The 22,974-nt window shown below is 35.4% G+C and overlaps 1 protein-coding gene across 3 annotated transcripts in view; it reads left to right on the top strand.

Annotated features, from left to right (window-relative positions):
- TAOK3 (TAO kinase 3) overlaps positions 1–22,974 on the top strand; it is a 207,164-nt gene that overhangs the window by 122,502 nt on the left and 61,688 nt on the right. For 2 of the 3 annotated variants that reach the window (XM_071209813.1, XM_058281443.2), the window contains 7 exons: positions 2,323–2,531; positions 11,077–11,148; positions 11,563–11,664; positions 14,462–14,507; positions 15,416–15,512; positions 17,819–17,932; positions 19,543–19,634. In XM_071209813.1, coding sequence (XP_071065914.1) covers positions 2,412–2,531; positions 11,077–11,148; positions 11,563–11,664; positions 14,462–14,507; positions 15,416–15,512; positions 17,819–17,932; positions 19,543–19,634 — 643 coding nt within the window. In that variant the 5' untranslated portion in view covers positions 2,323–2,411. The remainder of the gene's footprint in view (positions 1–2,322; positions 2,532–11,076; positions 11,149–11,562; positions 11,665–14,461; positions 14,508–15,415; positions 15,513–17,818; positions 17,933–19,542; positions 19,635–22,974) is intronic. The other variant, XM_058281442.2, reaches the window with a different exon arrangement.

Genomic DNA, 22,974 nt, shown 5'->3' with positions numbered 1-22,974 from the left:
TGTCTCCCTCCCTCACCACTCCATGTGCATCCCTCCCACAGCTGTGTGCTTGGTCGAAGAGGACGACCTTCCCAGCTGGGGGAGGACGTTCTTTGGTCAGGGTATACCGAGTAGCTGCACTCCCCTGCTAGAACCTCCAAACAAGCTCTCAAAATGATGCCCTTTTATTTTTAGAAACCTTGAACTCAGAATGTTTTGTGTAGTAACAGAATATCTCCCTCTTTAATTGGCTGTTTATCATAGCCTCCAAATTATAGCAGTTTCTTCAATCATTAATAAAGAGTTGTTTAATTTCCTATACTACTCTATAATTATAGTGTGTATTAATTAGGAGCATAGACCTTTGCAGGTAGACAAATCTGAGTTTAAGTCCCAGTCCTAACAAATACTGGCTTCCTAACTATGGAGAAGGGGTTTCACCTTACAAAATCTTAGTTTCTGTATAAAATTAGGAAAATGAAGTCCATATATCAACTAGGTATTCTGGGCTTAAAAGAGATAATATATGTAAGTAGCCTGACACACTGTAGTCAGCTTTTTAAAATACATTTCATTATTATTATCAATTAAGCTAAAACGCTTATTTGGGGGTAACACCTTTATTGAGATATCATTTACGTACCATACGATTCACCCATTTGAAGTTTATAATTCAGTCGTTTTTAGTACAATTCAAAGCTGTGTAACCATCACTGCATTTAATTTTAGGACATTTTCATCACCCCTGAAAGAAGTGCCATACCTTTTAGATATCATACCCCTTCAATCCCTCTATGCCCCCAGCCCTAGGCAACACTAATCTCCTTTTGTCTCTATAAATTTGCCTATTCTGGAACATTTCATATAAATGCAGTCATGCAGTATAAGGTCTTTTGTGACTGGTTTCTTTCACTTAGCATGTTTATAAGATTCACCCATACTGTAGCATATATCAGTACTTCATTCACTTTTTTTTTTTTTTTTAAGATTTATCTTATTTATTTCTCCTCACCCCCTTGTTGTTTTTCACTTGCTGTGTCTTTTCGTCTTCCTTGTTTCTTTAGGAGGCACCAGGAGCCAAACCCAGGACCTCTGATGTGGGAGGGAGGTGCCTAATCACTTGAGCCACCTCTGCTCCCTGTTTTGTTGTGTCTGTGTCCCTCATTCTGTTTTTCCTCCCCACATCTCTTGTTGCATCATTTTCTTGTGTCAGCTTGCCACACCTGCCCATCGTGCCAGCTCATTGTCTTTTGGAGGCACTGGGATCCAAACCGCCGACCTCCCATGTGGTAGGCAGGAGCCTAGTCGCCTGAGCCACATCCACTTCCTTCATTCCCTTTTATAATAAGTAGAATATTTCATTGTATTATAGCACATTTTCTTTATCTCTTCATCAGTTGGACATTTGGGTTGTCTCCATTTCTTTGGCTATTATGAAAAATGTTGCTCTAATCATTCATGTATAAGTTTCTGTGTGGACATATCTTATTTCTCTAGGCTATATATCTAGGAATAGAATTGCTGGGTCAAATGTGTAACTTTCTGAGGAACTACCAAACTGTTTCCCAAAACGGCTGTACCATTTTATAGTCCCACCAGGAGTGTGTGGGGGGTTCAGTTTCTCCACATCCTTGACAACAGTTATCTCTTTGATTGTTGCCATCCTAATGTGTGTGAAATGGTACCTTACCATAGTTTTAATTTGAATTTCAATAATGACTAACACTAATGATGTTGAGCATCTTTTAATGTGTTAATGGCCATCTGTGTATCTTCCTTAGAGGAGCATCTATTCAGATCCCTTGCCCAACATTTATTTGGATTCTTTGTCTTTTTATTATTTTTTTTAAAGATTTATTTTTATTTATTTCTCTCCCCTTCCTCACCCCTCCCCCAGTTGTCTGCTCTCTGTGTCCATTCCCTGTGTGTTCTTCTGTGACCTCTTCTATCCTTATCAGTGGCACTGGGAATCTGTGTTTCTTTTTGTTGAGTCATCTTGCTGTGTCAGCTCTCCATGTGTGTGGTGCCATTCTTGGGCAGGCTGCACTTTCTTTCGTGCTGGGTGGCTCTCCCTGCAGGGCACACTCCTTGCAAGTGGGGCTCCCCTATTCAGGGACACCCCTGCATGGCACAGCACTCTTTGCACGCATCAACAGTGCACATGGGCCAGCTCCACACGGGTCAAGGAGGCCCAGGGTTTGAGCCACAGACCTCCCATGTGGTAGGCAGACGCCCTATCCTCTGGGCCAAGTCTGCTTCCCTGCTTTTTAATATTTTTATTTGTATTACCACCAATTGAAATGTGTTAGAAATAAGTTCATAACAAAGTTCATTTCTCTACAGGTGCTGAAGATTTACCAAAAAATATTTGTCAATGACAGATAAAACTGACTGGGATATCAAGAAGCAGAGTGCTTGCAGTACTGGTCATCATGCGTAAAGGGGTGCTAAAGGACCCAGAGATTGCGGATCTATTCTACAAAGATGATCCTGAAGACCTTTTTATTGGTTTGCATGAAATTGGACATGGAAGTTTTGGAGCAGTTTATTTTGTAAGTAACTAAAAAGAATTCTTTTTGTAGATCAGGTTGAGAAAGTTGAAACACTATACATTCTAGCTATTACTTGTAAAACGCTTTTGGTTTTAATATTTGTTCTACAAATTAAATGATGTCAGTAATAGGGGTAGATACCATTGCTGGAAGCCAATGCCAGGATTCTAGGCACTATTCAAGTCAGTGGTATCTAAATTAACTAACTCTGCTGTCAAGGTACTACAAAAAAAGTTTGAAGTTGAGCCCTGTACATTTTCCTACTATATGCCAAGCTCTTTCCTTCCTCATGGCCTTTATATATGCTATTTCCTCCACCTAGAAAACCCTTCACATTGCATCTCCTTCCCTGTCTAACTTTTGTCCATCCTACAAGTTTTGGCTTAAGTGTTACTTTCACAAGTGAGCCTTACTCACTCAACCCTCCACACTTAATTAGGACTTCTCTTTATAATTTTATACCACTCTGTGCTTGTAATTTGTTTCATCATACATTTATCACAGTTGTAATTAAATAACTATCCATGAATCTTTTTGATTCATTGATGTTCCTCCCGCTAAATAATAAGCTCTATGAGGACAGAGATTTTGTCAGTCTTATTCATTGCTACATCCCCAGTAACTAGTATAATGCCTGGCAATATTGGAACTCGGTAAATGTCTGGTGGATGGATAGATGGATTGCTATGCAGAAAGATAGATTGATGCAAAGATTTTTGTAGCAATGACATCATCAGCATTTTAATTGAAGGAGTACAAGACTAGCCTCCTAGACTCAGTTTAAATTCCAAGAATTTGGCCATTTCCTTTAAGAAGAGTGAAAAATAATACAACTGATTTACCTGAAATTCTTCACATAAAATATAGTTCTTTTATTTAATCTATATAGCCTTAGACATTTGCACCCTCGAAGTAAGGAATATTTCCTTAGGAGTATTCATCCATTAAAGCAAATAATTTCTTAAGTACTAATTATTACCAATTTCTCTCTAAAACTGTTATCAAACCTTTTTTTTTTTTTAATGTAACAATATTTGACTTTTCCTTTCAAGTAGCCCTTTATATTCTGCCATTTGGGTAAGCTTATCTTTAGTTTTTTCCTTTCAAATGAGATTTTAAGAATTGAATCTTTAGCTTGTCCCTTCTGTTTCTAGCCAAATTTTCAGCCTGGGTTTTCTGTGAGCTCTGTTTTCACTTGGTGTCTATACTCAGCACAGCCACCCTTCCCTTTCCCAACTTCCTTTTCATAATCAGCCACCCCTCAGGTGCATTTATCATTAACTGACCACCTATAACTTAAGATCTACCCAAAGGTCTATCTACCTCATTCACAGACACTTTTTAATTTAATTTTTTTTTTTAAGATTTTTATTTTATTTATTTCTCTTCCCTTGCCCCCCTCCCCCCAGTTGTCTGCCCTCTGTGTCCATTTGCTGTGTATTCTTCTGTGTCCGCTTGTATTCTTGTCAGCAGCACCAGGAATCTGTGTCTCAATTTGTTGCATCATCTTGCTGCATCATCTCTCCATGTGTACAGCGCCACTCCCAGACAAGCTGGGCTTTCTTTCCTGCGGGGCAGCTCTCCTTTCGGGGCACACTCCTTGCACATAGGGCTCCCCTATGCAGGGCACACCCCTGCATGGCATGGCACTCCTTGCGCACATCAGCACTGCACATGGGCCAGCTCACCACACGGGTCAGGAGGGCCTGGGTTTGAACCCTGGACCTCCCATGTGGTAGGCGGACACTCTATCCGTTGAGCCAAGCCCGCTTCCCGAGACACTTTTTTTAGAAAGCATTTTTAAAATGATTAAATATATCTTACACACAGAAGCATGCATAAGGTAAGCGGACTTGGCCCAGTGGTTAGGGCGTCCATCTACCACATGGGAGATCTGCAGTTCAAACCCCGGGCCTCCTTGACCCATGTGGAGCTGGCCCATGTGCAGTGCTGATATACGCAAGGAGTGCCGTGCCGCACAGGGGTGTCCCCCACGTAGGGGAGCCCCACGCGCAAGGAGTGCGCCCATGAGGAGAGCCACCCAGCGCGACAGAAAGTGCAGCCTGCCTAAGAATGGCACCACCCACACAGAGAGCTGACACAACAAGATGACGCAACAAAAAGGAACCCAGATTCCCATGCCGCTGACAACAACAGAAGTGGACAAAGAAGAAGATGCAGCAAATAGACACAGAGAACAGACAACCGGGGCAGGGCGGGGAGGGGAGAGGAGAGAGAAGCAAATAAATATAAATCTTTAAAAAAAAAAAAAGTAGCATGCATAATACACATACTTCCTCCTCTTCCCCACCCCCCACCCACACAAGATGGCTCCCTTGACTGTTAGCATGTTGTTTTTGCTTGTTTCTTCTTTAGGAGGCACAGGGAACCAAACTTGGGACCACCCATGTAGGAGGCAGGTACCCAATTGCCTGAGCCACATCTTTTACCCCCTATTTTTTTTTTATTCCCCCCACCCTGCAGCTTTTTGCTTGCTGTCTGCCCTCTGTGTCCATTTGCTGTACGTTCTGTGTGTCTGTATTTATTTTATTTCCCTCCCTCCTTGCAACTTGTTATTTTTGCTCTTTGTGTCCATTTGCTGCACCTCTTTTGTGTTTTTTTTACTTGTCTCCCTTTTTTTGTTGTTGCATCACCTTGCTGAGTTGGCTCTCTGTGGCACTTGGGGGCTAGGCAGCTCTCCACAGCATGCAGGCGAGCCTGCCTTCACAAGGAGGCCCCAGAACATGAACCCAGGGCCTCCCATATGGTAGATAGGAGCCCAACTGATTCAGCCACAGCCACTTCCCTGCCTTATTACTTTTTAACTAATTCATTCTCTCAGACTCTCTCTTGGCCAGAGTCAGAAGGTCATTCCCATTTGTATTTGACTCTTGTTTTAAAAAACAGGCAGCTCCTCAAAGCTCTAATGTTTTGGGATTAATACAGTAAACCACGTAGGCTTTGAAACTTATTAGCAGGCCTTTTGTACAAGGGTCAAAATGAAACCCACCTTGCAGAAGGCTGTAGAAGACCTAGTGACTTATTTGCTTTTGGGGCTAAGTCCTATCTATTTAGCTGGAATATATGCCTTTCAAAGATGACAGCTCTTTCTTATATTTCTTTGCAACTCTAAAGATTAGCACAGTGCCCTGTTCACAGTAACCACTAAATATATGCTATTTGTTCATGTGATAGACTAGAGAAATTATAAAGGTATCTGTTTGATTTTGATTTATTGAAATGTAATCATTAACTAGTTATTGCCCAAATATAAAAGGATATAGCACAAACCATTTAAATGGTTAAATTACTAAAAAAAAGTAGATAAAAGGGAAATTAACTGCCTCTTTAGTAAAAAAAACTTTAAAATCTTAAACCTATAATGTATAGTGTTCATATAGGTAGTACGTTAAAGATGGATTTTCCTAGTGGCCACAGTAATAGTTATATGTATTGCTCCTCCCTCACTTTTAGATTCTTCCTCTTGTTATTCATGTCATTATCACCAAGACACCTCTAATGTCTCTTACTTGGACAACTGCATTACCCTCCTAAGGATCTCTGTGTATCCATTCTGATCTCTCTCCAGTCTATTCTCCACAGTGGATCGAGCTTGAAGGAAAAAAGAAGTAAATCTGATTACATCACCCTTTTGCTATAAAGCCTTCAGTGACTCATCTTGTTCATAGGCTACAAATTGAAATGCATATTGTAGCCAGCCTATAAACCTCTTCATGTGGGGTCCCTATCTATACCTCAACTACATTTCCTCTCATTCTCATTGCTTTAGCTGTAAGTGCTTTCTTTGATCATCTGTCACAAACTGTTCTCTTTCCACTTCCATCTTTATCTTAACTCCTTTTTATCCTTTAGCTCTTGTGTAAGCAAGCCTCAATTCTTCAGGGAAGACTTTCCTGACTTCCCTATGTAACATCCTCCCAGTTTTGTTCTCAAATAACATATACTTCTCTTTACATCATATGTCACAGTTGCTAGGTTACATTTGTTGTGATTTGATTTGTTTTACTGTCTGTCTATCCTCTAGAAGAGATATGGGTACAGGGCATATTTACTTACAATTCTATCCCCAGCACTTAACCTAACACCTGACAAATTGTGTTCACCTAGTATGTATTTGTTAAAGAAAGAAAGGAAGGAATTATGAAGAATTTAGAGAAAGTAGTTCTGCTAATCTGTACTTTTTATGGGTCATAGTCATGTTGGCAAGACATAAAGACCAGAGTATAGCAACCAACATTTTTACTCTTTAAACACTATATATCTACTCTTAGCCTCATTGTCATTAACAGTTTCTTCAAAGAATGATGTCAGGATATGCTTAAAGTAAGCTGGCACAGCCTTTGTAGGGTCAATTAGCTGAGAATATATTTGTATTCAGAAAAATAGAAATTACTAACTTGAAATATCACTGTATTTGGACTCATATAAGTAATTCAGAAATTAGCAATATTAGCAGGTTAGATAGTAAAAAGATAGTATTAAAAGAAAACCAAAAAGGGCTGAGCATATTCATTTTTTATCTGTTTAATGGAACTTTAAAATTTATAGACTTCCAGTGCTGCCTTATTGAAAGCATGTCATCCATAATCCATCTAAACCAAATAATTTAGTTCTGTTCTTCTGGGAATAATTCTCTTTTGGTTTTAGTTGTGGATCAATAAATAGGTTAAAAAAGAAAGCTTATGTGTTTAACTTTTATATTTTTCTATAAATTAGCAAAATGTTGGCTAATTCCTGTTATTTTGTTAGCAAAATTCCTAATTGCCAAATAGTTGGAGAATGGTTAAGAAAACATCAAAATTACGTAGAAGTTCTCAATACTTTTTTTTTAAGCATTCTGAGCAGACTGGACTTTTTATTTCTATTTATTTTTATTTCTTTCTCCGCCCCCTCCCCCCATTGTCTGCTCTCAGTGTTCGTTCTCTGTGTGTTCTTCTCTGTCCACTTGTATTCTCATCAGCAACACTAGGAAACTGAGTGTCTTTTTTGTTGCATCATCTTGCTGTGTCAGCTATCCATGTGTGCACTGCCATTCCTGGGCAGGCTGCACCCTCTTTGTGCATGGCAGCTCTCCTTGCAGGGTGCACTCCCTGCATATGGGGCTCCCCCATCCACGCAGGGACACCACTGCATGGCACGGCATTCCCTGTGCACATAAGCACTGCGTATGGGCCAGCTCACCACATGGGTCAGGAGGCCCTGGGTTTGAACCCTGGACCTCCCATATGGTAAGCAGATGCTCTATCAGTTGAGCCACATCCGCTTCCCTCAATGCTTTTTCGATGACCTCGTTAAAAGTTACTAAAACCATTAAAACTATTTCAAGTGTTAAATATAAATGTAAGTTTCAAAAAGAACACTTGAAATGTGTAGATGCTGTAATTATTCATAAAATAGTTTGGAGCACTGGAAAGCAAAAATAGTTTCCTTTCTCTGTACTAAAATATTGATTTTTGTTTGTTTGTTTCAGGGTAACTTGTTCTGAACTTTAACCAGTGAAAAACTGCATTAAAAGTTTCATGTGTCTGTAGAAAAAGCAACATGTTTTTCAGATTTCAAGTCTCTACCCCAGTAGATAATTTCTGTGAACAAGTGGACTTATCAGATTCTAATTAATGACTACTCTAATGTAAATATAAAGAAATATTACTATTTTAGGGTGACTCTTTTTTCATTTCCCTAGCTCCAAATCAGCAATGATTATAAATAATGTCATTAAGCAATTAGATAATGATTTTCTCTGATTACACTTGTATGAATTTCTTATAAATGTTAAGGATTTACTTTTTTAGAAAAGTCATTATAGGGGAGCCATGTACAAAGTCATGGGTTCAATCCCTGGTACCTCTTAAAAAATTAAATAAAAAAAAAAGTCTTCACAAATTAAAATTCCTTATCGTTTGAACATTTCCTAAGTCTGATCCAGGCTCCTTAAGCTGCACAATATATAGCTCTATACCCAAAATATCCACTTTCCCATATAGTCCCTTTACCCTTCATTGTAATACTGAATTTACATCAGTTGTTCTCTGTTGCTGATGTAGAAGCACACTCTTAGTATTAAATTTAAAAAGCCAGAGCAACATGAGAAGTATTTTGTTATTAACAAAAACCAGCCTTCTATAAGGTATAAAATACAAATGGTAATGAATAAAATGCTTTTGTAAAGTCCTGCATTAGAGAAGATTTAAAAATTATCTTTTCAAATCTTTTCTTAACCTTTTTTGTTCCATAGACCCCTTTGCCAGTCAGGTGAAATGAATACTGTAATTTATTTATTGCATATATTCATAACTGAATGAAATGCTAGATTTCAGTTAAAGGTCAGAGAAAATATAGTAAGTTGATTTTTTTTCAATTCAAGCTCACAGATCCCCTGAAATCTTTCCATAGGTCCCTGGTTAAGAACCCCTGAGCTAGTGGATACTTTATTTATATATTAAGGTGTAATTATTATACATGAGGAGCTTCTTTAATCATTTCTTTAGAAAATGATTATTTTTTCTAAACTTAGTGACCTAATTCTATCAGTGAGTAAATCACATCAATCCAATTTTTTTACCTCAGAACTATTACTTTAGTTTTATTAGTCCATAAAAATAATAATATCATAGAATTGAAAAAGCTTACTTTCATGAGGGGTATAGCACTGATGCAGAGCCCTGTTATTAAATGAAGGCCAAAATTAGATAATCATTTAATGTCTTGTATTTATTTTTCTGAAATTCAGAAGAAAATTTAGTTTTAAATTTCTTAAATTGGGAAGAAAAGACTATTACCAAGTAATTTATGGTTTTCATGTGTTCTTTTAAAAACATACTATTTTTGTGCATGGAAAAGATAAGTAGAGATAATTGAGACAAGGCAACCTTTATAGATGAAAATACATATATACAAGTGTAAGTATATGTATAAGTAATACATTCTTATAAAATGTGACCTTGAAAGTGAAAGTCTCTCTTCAGATTAATCTTCTGCTACACTATTCGTTACAGTAGGCACTATCCTCATGTAACTATTGAACTTAAAGTTAAATAAATTTAAAATTCATTTCCTAGGGAGTAGATGTGGCTCAGATGGTTAGGTGCCTCCCTCCTACATTGGAGGTCCCTGATTCGGTTCTCCGTGCCTTCTGAAAAGAAGACCAGCACACCACAAGCAGGCACAGCAAATGCAAACAACAAGGGGGTGGGGAGAAATAAATAAAATATTTTTTAAAAGTTCATTTCCTCGGTCATACTAGTCACATTTCACATGCTACCATATTGGACAGTGCAGCTATAGAATTCCATCATCAGAGAAAGTTCTATTGTACAACACTGCTCTAGAGATTATTGCTGATATATATTCTGGTATAAATTCCTCCAAAAATGTTTTCTACACATATGCTCATTTTGTTACCATTTTACAAAATTGATATAGTACTATACAGCTTGATTTTTTCTTTATTTTTAATATCTTTTAATATTACCACATATACATGTTGATTATTTCATTCTTTTAATGGTTCTTTTTTTTTTTTTTTTGAGGTACCATGGCTGGAGATTGAACCCAGGACCTCATATGTAGGAAGCCTGCGCTCAATCACTGAGCTATACTGGCTCCTCCAAGTTGGTTTTTTCATTTGTTTGCTTATTTGTGTTGTTAGGAGATACTGTAGAACAAATCCAGGACCTCGTATATGGGAAGCAGGCGCTGAACTACTTGAGCTACATCTGTTCCCTGGTTATTTTTTTATATGATCATACCATATTTATTTAACTGGCTCTCAGTTGATGGACATTGATACGCATTCTACACAGTAAAGACAGTATGGATATTTTAGATATATGACCTTTTTTTGTTTGATTGAATATATTTTGTTAAACCCTAATCCTTTTTCATACTAGGATTTTTTTTTTTTAGATTTATTTATTTCTCCCCTCCCTCCATTGTCTGCTCTCTGTGTCCATTCACTGTGTGTTCCTCTTTGTCTGCTTGTATTCTTATTAGGCAGCTCTGGGAACTGATCCTGGAATCTCCCAGAGTGGGAGAGAGGCAGCCATTCTCTCACACCACCTCAGGTCCCTGTTCTACTACATCTCTTATTGTCTCTCCTCTGTGTCTCTTTGTTGTACCACCTTGCTGCATCAGCTCTCTGTGTTGGCCGACACTCCTGCACAGAATGGAACTCCATGTGGGCCAGCACTCCACGTGGGCCAGCTTGCCAAGTGGGCCAGCTTGCCTTCACCAGGAGGCCTTAGGTATCAAACCCTGGACCTTCTATGTGGTAGACAGGAACCCAATTGCTTCAGCCACATCAGCTTCCCTAAAATTTTTTCATGTATATAGAAAGGGATAAAGAGAAGCTGTACCTTTAGGTAGGGTGGGTCTATTTAACTTGTCAAAAGTTGGAGCATCTTTGAAGAGTGATAATGAAACATGAGAAAGTTTTGTTCATTTTTTTTTAAGTCTCTAGTCAAAAATACTTAAAATGGTTGAAATGTGGTTCTTTTTATTTTTCTTCTGCCCTCTTAACACACAGGCCACAAATGCTCATACCAATGAAGTGGTGGCAATTAAGAAGATGTCCTATAGTGGGAAGCAGACACATGAGGTAAGATAAAGACAGTCCTATACCTAAACTGACATAAGCTAATATTAGTATGACATTGACAGTGGAAACAAAATTCTTTAATGTTTTTATCACAATTCTTCCCCCTCCCTCCCCTTTTTGTGGAGCACATAATAAACATTCTAAATATTCTGCCTGGTCAATTATTTTGCAGGATAACACATGTGTTAGTATAATGGCTTCCATATAATATATTTGGTGATAGATTTAAATCTGTGTGCTCAAATTAAAGAAATAGCATGAGTTTAAATACCTTCTTCATTTATGAAGCATTTATTTTATGTCCATTTAAAATAATTAAAAGAATATTGGACATATGTATTTATCAGGGAGAGTTGATCATAAAATACTATTTTTAGTTTAAAAATTAAAACATTTCTTTTCTGACTTCAATAGAAATGGCAAGATATTCTTAAGGAAGTCAAATTTTTACGACACTTGAAGCATCCTAATACCATTGAATACAAAGGTTGTTACTTGAAAGAACACACTGCTTGGGTAAGTCAAGGTCTTCTGTTATTTGATCTGTAAAATTATCAATTTCATTTCTATCACATTTGACCTTTGTTATTGGTTTTTCATATTTTTTAATATCTCAGAGTGTGTCATATGGTATATATTCCATAAGATTCAAAATTATATCTAGCCTTTGAAAAGTTGTATTCTATAAATATTCGACAAAGAAATAGTGAAAAGTTAGCATCTCTTTATTTATTTATTTATTTTTTAAGATTTATTTATTTATTTAATTCCCCCCTCCTCCCCCAGTTGTCTGTTCTCTGTGTCTATTTGCTGTGTCTTCTTTCTTTGTCCGCTTCTGTTGTCGTCAGCGGCACGGGAAATGTGGGCGGCGCCATTCCTGGGCAGACTGCACTTTCTTTCGCGCTGGGCAGCTCTCCTTACGGGGCGCACTCCTTGCACATGGGGCTCCCCTACGTGGGGGACACCCCTGCGTGGCAGGGCACTCCTGTGTGCATCAGCAATGCGCATGGGCCAGCTCCACACGGGTCAAGGAGGCCCAGGGTTTGAACCTTGGACTTCCCATGTGGAAGACGGACGCCCTAACCACTGGGCCAAGTCCGTTTCCCAGCATCTGTTTATAATGGTTTATTTGTAAAAGTAAAATTAAGGGTCTTTTATTGTCATCCTAGAATTTTATCTTTGTCAAGTCTCATGCCTCAATCCAATTTTCCCAAAATTTAGAATTCTACTTGATATGACCATCACTGTCTAATTTATACCAAACAGGGCCTCACATATGATTCAAATGAAAGTCTTTTGTTCCATTCTGTCTTCTTAGTAGATTTTCATAGTAGATTTTCATGATCGTGTTTCTCTTTTTAAGTTGGTATACTTAGCACCATTTAGAATGTGAAATTGTTAGTCTTTGTACCTTATCAGATTGTACATTCCAATGTAAAGTCCAATTCAGCTAACATTTAGTGAGTGCTTACCATATACCAAGTCCTTTCCTGTATGTGATCTCCAATTAGGGAATGGAATTTTTGGTCCCAGATAGACTATCAAACAAAATACACGTAAACATTTCTGTTCAAGTACTCTTAAGATATCTAGAACTATTGCTTCCTTTCTAAATAGAAGAAATTAATCAAAGAGTAGCTCATTGTCTGGAAATCTGTTCTCTGGACATCTCAGCTATCTTAAAGAAACTGACTGAATAAATGTTAAAATAAAACGTAAATCCAAGTGCTAATTCTCATGTGTTTCAAGTCTTCAGAAAATCCTTGAAGCTCTCATTTGAAACCTATTTACTCTTAGAATACATAGAATGCTATAAGTGTGGTTATCTGGTTTCTGTCTACAACTGATCTGATAGGCTAATTAAAAGGAGTTCATAGGAACTGAGCTACTAGAGAAATCATACAAATAGCTACAAGAATAATTTAATCATAAGAAAGATATCAAGGAAGCTGGAAAGTGGACCTTGTAATTTAAAGGCAGAGCAACTAGAGATGTTCAGTGTCAGGAGTAAACAACCAGCCTAGCTCAGGTGCCCTTCTGTTAAGGAATAGGGAAAAGAATATTTGTTTAATGTTAGTTTTAATATTTAACCTTGATATAAATATAATTATACATATATTCAGTCCATTCATTTTTTTAAATTCTATATTTATATTCTGTGTACTTAGTTTAAGGAAGTTATATATGCCTAGTCAATTACTCAATTTAAGAAACTAGAAGATTATGTGATTTAATTTAGAAATATTTTTGTCAAAATTGATTAAAGGAATAAAACAGTATACATAAAGACTAACGTCATTATCTAAAATAGTCACTTATGTGGAAACTTTTATTTCACCATATGAAATAAAAAAGGTTTTTGAATCCATTTTTAATGTTGACTGGAACATTATAATGTGTATCTTGAGAGTGATAGAAACAAACTTTCTAAAATTCTAATATTGTTCTAAATTACTCTAGTAATGCAAAGTACATACCATGTAAATATGTCTTCATATTAATTTTTTAAAACTGAAAGAAATGTGTTGATACTGGTTATATATAGGTGATTATAGGAAATTTATTTTTCATAATGAACATGTGTTGATTTTTAGAATAACAAAATAATTTGTGGGAGTGTCTGTGTTTATAAGCTGGTCACTGAACACTCATAGTTCTGACCTTGGTTGCAAGTCTGTAGTCTGGGACATTTAAAAATTCTGGATGAAGTAAAGAGTTTTCGCAGTTTTGCTTTTTAAAATTTAGTATTTTAATAATAGTATTCTCAAAATATTTTGAGATACACATTTAAATATCACGTCTCCCAGGAATTCAAGATATTGTAATGGTGCATAGCCACCTATATCTTTAGATTTAGTTCTAAGCAATATGTGGAAATAAGTAATTTATTATCTACTGGTTTAATTTTTTTAACTAGTATTTCCCTGTATACATTTCTCTGCTTCATGTATTTGCCATTTTCCAAGTTACAAAATTTAATTATTCTGTATCCTATCCACTTTAAATCCTTTTTGAAACAGGTAGTATGGAAATTAGTAAATATATATATATATTTGCAGTTTCAGCTTGACTATTTACTGTAAATATTTCCATGTCCACTCCCCTGATGTTCTTAGACCATTTCCAAGTCAAGATTTTAAAAAAAACAATATAATCAAAATTGTAAATATCAATTAGTGCCAGAAATATTAATACAAATTCAGGTGAGTCAGAATATTGACTATACCAGTATTCTTGGTTCCTTGGGGGTATTTTTTTAAAATAGTTTCTTATTAATCTACATTGTTCTGATTATTTTTTAAACCTGTTTCAGTTGGTGATGGAATATTGCTTAGGCTCAGCTTCTGATTTGTTAGAAGGTAAGAGTAAAAGTATTATTCTCTCCTTTCTGTTTTACCTTGACCAGAATGTTATCTATTCCTGTATTAAAGTACAGTTTGGGCAAAATAAGTGGATGATGACTTGGATGATGATGTCAATAAGCTATGCAAGATTCATGTCTGCAGTGTCACTGAAAGTCTCTGGGGCATAAATAATGGTCCTTTTGTTGTCTTAGTTCATGGACCATCCAAGGCAGGTACTACTAAAATGTTGATTGGCGGTATGTGGTATGTGTGTAGCCAAGGACATCAAATTCATATTATGTATGAAAGGGAGATCAATGGTAACAAATTATATTAATATTTAGCCCTTTCAAATATCTTGACTGACTCAGATCTCGTCTGTGAATGCTGCTAGAGAGCATTAAAATTTACACTAAACACTTTCTTATATCATCCTTCATCTCTGAACAGAAATTGCTTATTAGATGCTTTCACAAATAACAAAACCTGTAGGTAGAAGGGGTAATCATAAATGGTTTAAGGCTGAGGAGAATAGTGTAACCTAAGACACTTTAAAATTTTATTTTTAATTTAAAATATTTAAAATGTCAGAAGGGATTAGTAAATTTGGTCCTGGCTTGTTGGAATCAGCATGTCTTTGACTTGCACAACCAACAAGTAAATTAACAATGAATATCAGGATTTGTTTTGTTTTACTTTGAGTGGTTTATTTTGTTTTGTTTTGTTTTTAATGCATTTGATTTCTCTGCTCTCTGATTTTTTATTGCTATTCGGTAGAAAATATATATCCTGTGTGTTTAGGTGAATGTATTCCCAAATTGTCAACTGAGAAAGTGTATAATTCAATTTGATATGGATATATAAAATAATAAAAAAAAGAATGAAGCTGATCATCTGCTGGCTTTTTTTCTTTTTTTTCTTAGTTCATAAGAAACCACTTCAGGAAGTAGAGATCGCAGCCATTACTCATGGTGCCTTGCATGGACTAGCCTACCTGCATTCTCATGCATTAATTCATAGGTAAGATTAGAGACCAATTATGTTTTCATTGCAGTTACAGGACTATCTTTTCAAGAAACCTTGAAAATTAGTGCATGTTCCAATTTTCAGGGTACCTAAGGATTTTGGAGAAGCAAATAGATTGCTGCTTCATCTGGGTGTAAGGTGTAGAGTTGCCAGAAGTTAACTCCTCTCTCAGTCAGTCCCATATATCCACAAAGACTTATATCATCTCTGTTCTGTAGGTGACTGTTTTCCAGGCTGGGAATTGCAGGGGAATTTGAAGAAGGTCCCAGCAGTCTCTTGATTCTATGCCAGGCAGAAAAGAAAATTAGCCTTCCTACCATATGTTTTATTTCTTACCTGAGTTTTTCTCCCTTTCCTATTGCAAATAACAAGTCAATCATATATAAATATATGCTGTTTTATCACTTAAATAATATTTTGCATTTCTGTAGTGTATAGTATTAGATACTTACTTTATTTGGCAGATGAAGAAACCTGGACTCAGAAAAAGTTAAATAACTTTTCCACAGTTTCATAGCATTTAAGCAACAGAGCGAGGTTTCAAATCCAAATTTCCTTCCTCCTAACCCAGGGCTTCCTCTGCCTCATACTTTTTCTACCACAACTCTATTCTTTCCTCCCTCCACAAAATTCTCCTAAGGAAAGATGTTGTTAGCAATATTTCCTTCTCTCAGTAAAGAACTTCTAATACGGTTACTTTATTGAATGGTGGGATAAGTGGTAGAATATGAAGTAGGCATAAAGAATCTGAGGTAGCTCTTAAATAAAGAAAACACTTGACATTTTTTAGGAAGAAGTGAAACTATTAGGTCATTGGTTCCCCTTTTGTTCCTGTTTTAATCACCCCAGAGTAGCATTCATGAGTTCCTGGTACCACAAAAGCAGAACTTCCACAAGACAGGCAGACCAAAATTCCTGCTGTGAATTTGGCCTATCTATAAGGACAAGAAATGAACCTAGCCATCACTGAGGACTATTGATGAAATAAATTTTATCAAAATTTATATGGATTTGATAACTTTTAAAATATAAACTCCCAGTTGAGTTTTTGTCTTTAATACTTTAATCTGATCTGCACATTAATATTTTCTGTATCATATTTATCTTTTTTAATATATAAAAGAAGTTGACAAGGCAAAAAGAAACTACCTTTTAAAGAATGTTCTTTATTTAAACATAAACTCCGTGTCTCACATTTTTGTTATTTTGATTTAAAACACAATTCAGTCTACTAATTGAAGATAATAGAAAATATTTTTCTGTTGTAAAGATAAGTAATGTCTTTTTAAAATTTTCTCTGTCAATGCTTAATGTCATTATGAGGAAGAAAATGGAATTTTCAAGGGAAGATTTTCAGAAAATTTGTTTTGGAAGCATTTGAACATTAATCGTTTTCAGCTTGACCTAAGTTTTTCCTCATTTTCTCTGCTTTATCTTTTCACTGCCCATCAACTTACAGTTCTTGGTTCCTAGTACTCATTACACCTCATGCCTTTTTAAAAGAGAATAAGGAATACATCTACATCTTCTCATTCTAAATTACCATATTGAAGAGTGAATTTTTAAAAATCATATTTTTAAAACTCTTTGCTCCATAAAACATTTAATAACTTTAATAATAAAACCACTTGCAATTCTTTGTAGTACTACAGTATAAATGCAATTTCCTAACCCCTAATTCTTGTTTGTTTTAATCTTTCAGGGTCTTCTTTATACTGTACAGTGTTATTTTTAAATAACACCTTCTATATAACATGTACCCTCAAATGCCTTAGAGTTGCAGTTACAATTAAAGACAGAAAGGGTCACAGGCAAGAAAGAAAAGGTATGTGTGTAGCTGAGGTTTATTGATAGGTAGTCAATACAGAGTCATTGAAGATCTATTTAGACTTCAAAAACATCACAGAATTTGGAAAAGAAAAAAAGGCAGTTAAAAATGGCACCAAATTTCCCAGCATAAACAATACTATTGGTAACTGGATTTAGCATTTCAGAATATACTTTTGTAAGTGTAGCAACTACATAGGTTTTCTTGTCTGCCATGTCTGCCTTTTTTCGCTTTGCATTCCCTCTCTCTGAAGAAAGCTCTACCTTTAAGTAATTACTGTGACCTACCTGTAAGTACGCCCAGGAATCTGGGCCCCCCGACAACATGCAGTAATTATTAAGTCCCCTTCTGGCTATCTAAGCAAGGTATTTTTTTTAATAAACTTTTTGTCTTATTAATTGCATGCTCTGACCTATTCCATAATCAAAATGGAAAAGTAATTATCTAACCCTCTTTTTCTTTTTTCCTATAGGGATATTAAAGCAGGAAATATTCTTCTAACTGAGCCAGGTCAGGTGAAACTAGCTGATTTTGGATCTGCCTCAATTGCTTCTCCTGCCAATTCCTTCGTGGGCACACCTTACTGGTATGTAGAATTAAAACACATAACTAGTTGAAAAATATGCATACATGAACAGGATGGACTCATGGCCTTGGTTTGGCCTGGGTTTTTTTTTTGACAGTGTCTTAGCATGTGCCTTAAAATGAGATTTCATCAGGGGAGAATAGAGAAAACTTATTAGCAAAATGAAATACTCAATATAAAAAAAATTTTTTTTTTAAGATTTATTTTTATTTATTTCTCTCCCCTTCCCCCTCCCCATTATCTACTCTCCCTGTCCATTTCCTGTGTGTTCTTCTGCATCTGCTTGCATTATCCGGCAGCATTGGGAAACTGCACCTCTTTTTTGTAGCATCATCTTGCTGCATCAGCTCTCCATGTGTGCAGCACCACTCCTGGGTGGGCTGTGCTTTTTTCACATGAGGCGGCTCTCCTTGTGAGGTGCACACCTTGCACATGGGGCACCCCTATGCAGGGGCACCCCTTCTTGGCACAGCACTCCTTGTGCAGCACATTGGCCAGCTTGCCACACAGATCAGGAGGCCCTGGGGATTGATCCCTGGTAGACGATGCTCTATCAGTTGAGCCACGTCTGCTTCCCAATATAAAATTTACAATGACTAAATTGTTCAAATAAGATTGATGTCACTACATGTAAACTGAACAGGATTATCAGCTCACTGACCAAGCTCAGGTTTAGATTTCATTTGGGGTTTCTTTTGAACTTTTCTCTTAAGGCAGAGTCTGGCAGAGTCTCTAAGCCAAGGACAAGGTAGTCTCTTTAATTTTAAGTAGTCAACAGGCATAAATGTTACCTTTTAGTGAAACATGTTCTTGTCTATGTAGAGGTCTCTGATACTTCACCTAGCTTTCATTCTAACAAAGTTTCATTACTTTCCATTCTATTTCTTTCTTCCTTTCATAGATACATGGAAATTTCAATATACCTTGTAAAATGACTTATGTATTTCTGGAAAATTAATTACCTACTTTAAAAAAATCAACTACTATTTGAGTTTTTCCTCACCATCAAATAGTATTTACTAAGCAACTAGTTACACTCACCAGTAGAGAACAGGTCTATTCAAAGTATATTGTACAGATATGACCCCTGCACTCCTCATAATGAAAATCCATTGTGGTCAGATGAGTAAAGTAACATCCATTACCATAGCCGGTTATATTTTTTAAGCTGTGTTATCTTTGGAATAGCTGATTATATTACTTTATATGTTCCCAAAAGTATTTTTCATGTTGTTTAAAGTAATTTTTATTTAAGTGTTTCATATATATTAATTCTTTACATATCTCTATGAAGTAGCCACTAGAATTATCTCCACTTTACAGATGAAGAATCTGATATACAGAGAGTTTAAGTACCTTACCCAAAATCAAACTGATAGGAGTAGTGGAAGAAAGACTTAACTGAAAATATTATATTGCCTCATGTATATTCCCAAGTATATTATTAGTATGTATATTTTGAATAGTGTTTTTCCCATTGATTTATGTAAGGAAATAATATCAGATAAAATTTTAGAATACCCTCAAGAACAGCTGTTTCATTGAATCACTTTATTTAGTGAATTGTGTTTTTAATTTACAATTTGAGTTTTGTACATTATGTTTGTTAGGATGGCTCCAGAGGTGATTTTAGCTATGGATGAAGGACAGTATGATGGGAAAGTTGATGTTTGGTCACTTGGGATCACCTGTATTGAATTAGGTTAGTAAAAAGTTATTTGTTTTCATTGCACTTTTGCGAACTCCTTTTTGTCATTGCCAATTCATTCTTCCAGCTGTTATTTAATGAGTTACTGATAAACGTGTGCTGAGAAATGTGTTTCTTTTTTTCCTGTGATCTTGCACAACAACAGAAGATTGGTTTCTCTCTGCTGCATTTTCATGTTATTGATTTAAGTAAAGGAGTTTGAGCCTCTATGGCAGTTAAAAACATGCAAAAGCAAGATAATGACTAATATTTGAAAAGTATTCATTCTTCATGCCATGTACTACCTTCATTTTAATATCTGTTATCTTAATTTACACTCTGGTTTTTATTACAGAAATCTGAAAAGGTAATAGCAGCCTTATTAAAGGTCTGATTCTAAAAGCTTTATTTGACCGCTGTGGAGAGCAGCCTTGGAATTCACATTAGAACATACCTCCAGCCATAAAATTGTTCCCTAAATATTGTTGCAATTATCTCAACTTGTCTAAAATACCATCGAATCTCTCTTCTCTGGCTTTATGTTTTGAACTTTAATATATCTTAAAGTTACCTTTATCCAGTATACTGGTAAATGACCCTGAGGTGGGGGTGAAAGACCAGGGAATTTGCTAATTTCCATGGTGTGAATAGTCCTACCACAGCCAGTTTCAAACTATCAGTATGATTCACTGAATGCCGAATTGGGCAACGATGTGCACAGTTGGCCTTTCAAAGCCAGTGTGAGCTGGCTCCTGCATAACACTGCTTTTATCTAAACATTTATACAAAATTTAAATTAAAAGTTCTTTAATTTTTTTCATTTAAATTCAAAATTTTTGTTTAATTTCTTCTATCCTAGTTTCCAAATTGATACTATAAGAATTATTAAGCCTCAGTTTGATCTCAGACTATAGTTTTCTCTTTCCCCTAAAATGTCTGGCCTGCAAATAAGACTTGGGAAACTATGTATTACATTTCCAATTGCTTCATTAATCCCTGCTAACAGAGAAACATGGAAAGATGAACCATTTATCTTCTCACACACACTGTCTTTTATATATATATTATATATTTATGAGAAAGATTAATGCACAAATAGAATTCAGGGAGAATATTTAGATTTACTTAATTTTTTCCCCAGTAAGTAGTGGATTCACATGGTTTATAAATTTGATAAAAGACATATAGTCAAAAATCTTCTTATACCCCTGACCCTATCCATTCAGTGCCTACCCCATCCCAGCCAATACACAGAGGTAATCCTGTCATTAGTTTCTTGTGTATCCTTGTATAGTTTCTTTACAAATATATAAACAAATGTGATTATACACAAATTTTATTCCTTATCACACCCAAACTTACATAAACACATGGTTCTGCACTTTGAGTTTACACTTAACAATATCTTGGGGATCTTTTTATATTAGTAGCTGAGAGATGTTTTTCAATTTTTAATGCATCATAGTATTCCATTATATGGATAGACCATAATTTGTTTAATGCCTTGTTAACTAATTGTCAGGATATTGAGGACGTAGATTTATTTTTTAGATTCTAATATTGTACTATTCTGTCAATGCTGAGGAAATTGATCTAATACATTTTTTTGCACTGGTTTTAATTTGGAGACTCAGCAGAAATATTGCCATACTTTAAAAAGGGATTATGACAGACTTTCAGAAAAAAATATGTATAACTTGACAAGGAACTTAAAATTAATAGAGCCAAAACTAGTCAAGATAATTTTGAGGAAATAGAATTTGGACAGAAAAATAATCGTATCAAAATCCATGCCATAATTAAATCAGTATGGTTTTGATAAAAACTAAAATTATTTTCCTAGCTTATGTCACACACAAAAATAAATTCCAGATTGAATATCCAAATATAAAAATAAAAATTTAAAGCTTTTAGGAGAAGCCTCTTTATGCCTCAGTTTCATCATCTATTAAATACAGATAATACTACTGTCTACTTTTGGGGTTGGTATGAAGATTAATGAGTTAATATATATAAAGCACTTAAATCATGTCCTGGAACTTGATAAGCACTATGCAGTGTTATTATTATTTCTCTAGGAGACTGTATCTATTCTATCAGGATAGGGAACAATTTTTCTAAACAGTATTTTTTATAATGTAAATTAAAATATCTTTTACTAATTTATAAACTTATGTAAAACACAAAATTTAAAATACAAGCCAAGGACTAGGAGAAGATAGTTAAAGCATATCTAACAGATTATTGGTCCAGAGTTTCTAAAGAACTTTTAAACTAAAGAAAAAAAAGGAAAAAAGGCAAATAGCCAGTAGAAAAATGGGCAAGAATATGATCAAGCAAGTCATTTCCAAGGAAGCCTGAGTGGATAGCAGACATCAGATTATATTCAACCTCATTGCAATAAAGGAAATGCAAGTTAAAATCATTGCACACTTACCAGATTGGCAAAAGTTTTTAAGACTCAGGATAATAAAATTTGGGAAGCTGCTAAGAAAACTGGAACTCTTACATACACTGTTGGTTGAATTGTAAACTGGTACAACCGTTTTGGATTGTAAATTGGCAATATCTGGTAAAGTTGAAGAGTATTCTCAGTCATCCAACATTTCACTTCTAAATAATATGACTTAGAGAAAGTCATAAGCACATATACTAGAAAATGTATGCAAGGATGCCCCCTTAGTTGTAGAAGCAAAAAAAAAAAAGGTAGAATGAACCTAAATTCTCATCCAAAGGAGAAAGAAATAAATGCTAGTATTCTTTATTACAGTTAAGAATGAACTGGAGCTACATGTATCATCATGGATAAATCTCAAAATCATAACATTGAATATTAATTAACAAAGAAAATTGCAAAAGTATAGGTATAATATGATGCCAATTAAAAGTTTTAAACACTTTTATATATTTGAGTAATTTGTTATTACTAGTAAAACATAAAAACATAGATGTGAAAGATACAACTTCAGAGTAGTAAAGTATGGCAGGAAGAAAGAAATTTTTAGAAGAAGAAAGATCTGAAAAAATAATGACAAAATAATGATAAATCCAAGTGGTGGGTGTCTTATATTCTGAAAATTTTATGTATTTGAAATATTTAATAATTTAACTTTTAAAATTAGAAATAAATATACATTCCTTAAAAATAAAAACTCCTCTCTGCATGACATAGATAATCTCTGCATAACAGTATAGAGTAAGGTTTAGAATTATACGTCCTGGATTTGAATCATGGCTTTACCACCACTCAGGTGGCAGGAACCTCACGTACAGCTGTGCATAACTCCAGCAGGCATTCATAGAGGCTAAGAATGTGAATCATGCCACCTGATTCTGGCTATGAATGGACAATTTT

Source organism: Dasypus novemcinctus, chromosome 19, assembly GCF_030445035.2.
Source record: "Dasypus novemcinctus isolate mDasNov1 chromosome 19, mDasNov1.1.hap2, whole genome shotgun sequence".
Taxonomy (NCBI): domain Eukaryota; kingdom Metazoa; phylum Chordata; class Mammalia; order Cingulata; family Dasypodidae; genus Dasypus; species Dasypus novemcinctus.
The sequence above is the reverse complement of the archived record's forward strand: the minus strand, read 5'-3'. Positions and strand labels throughout refer to the sequence as shown.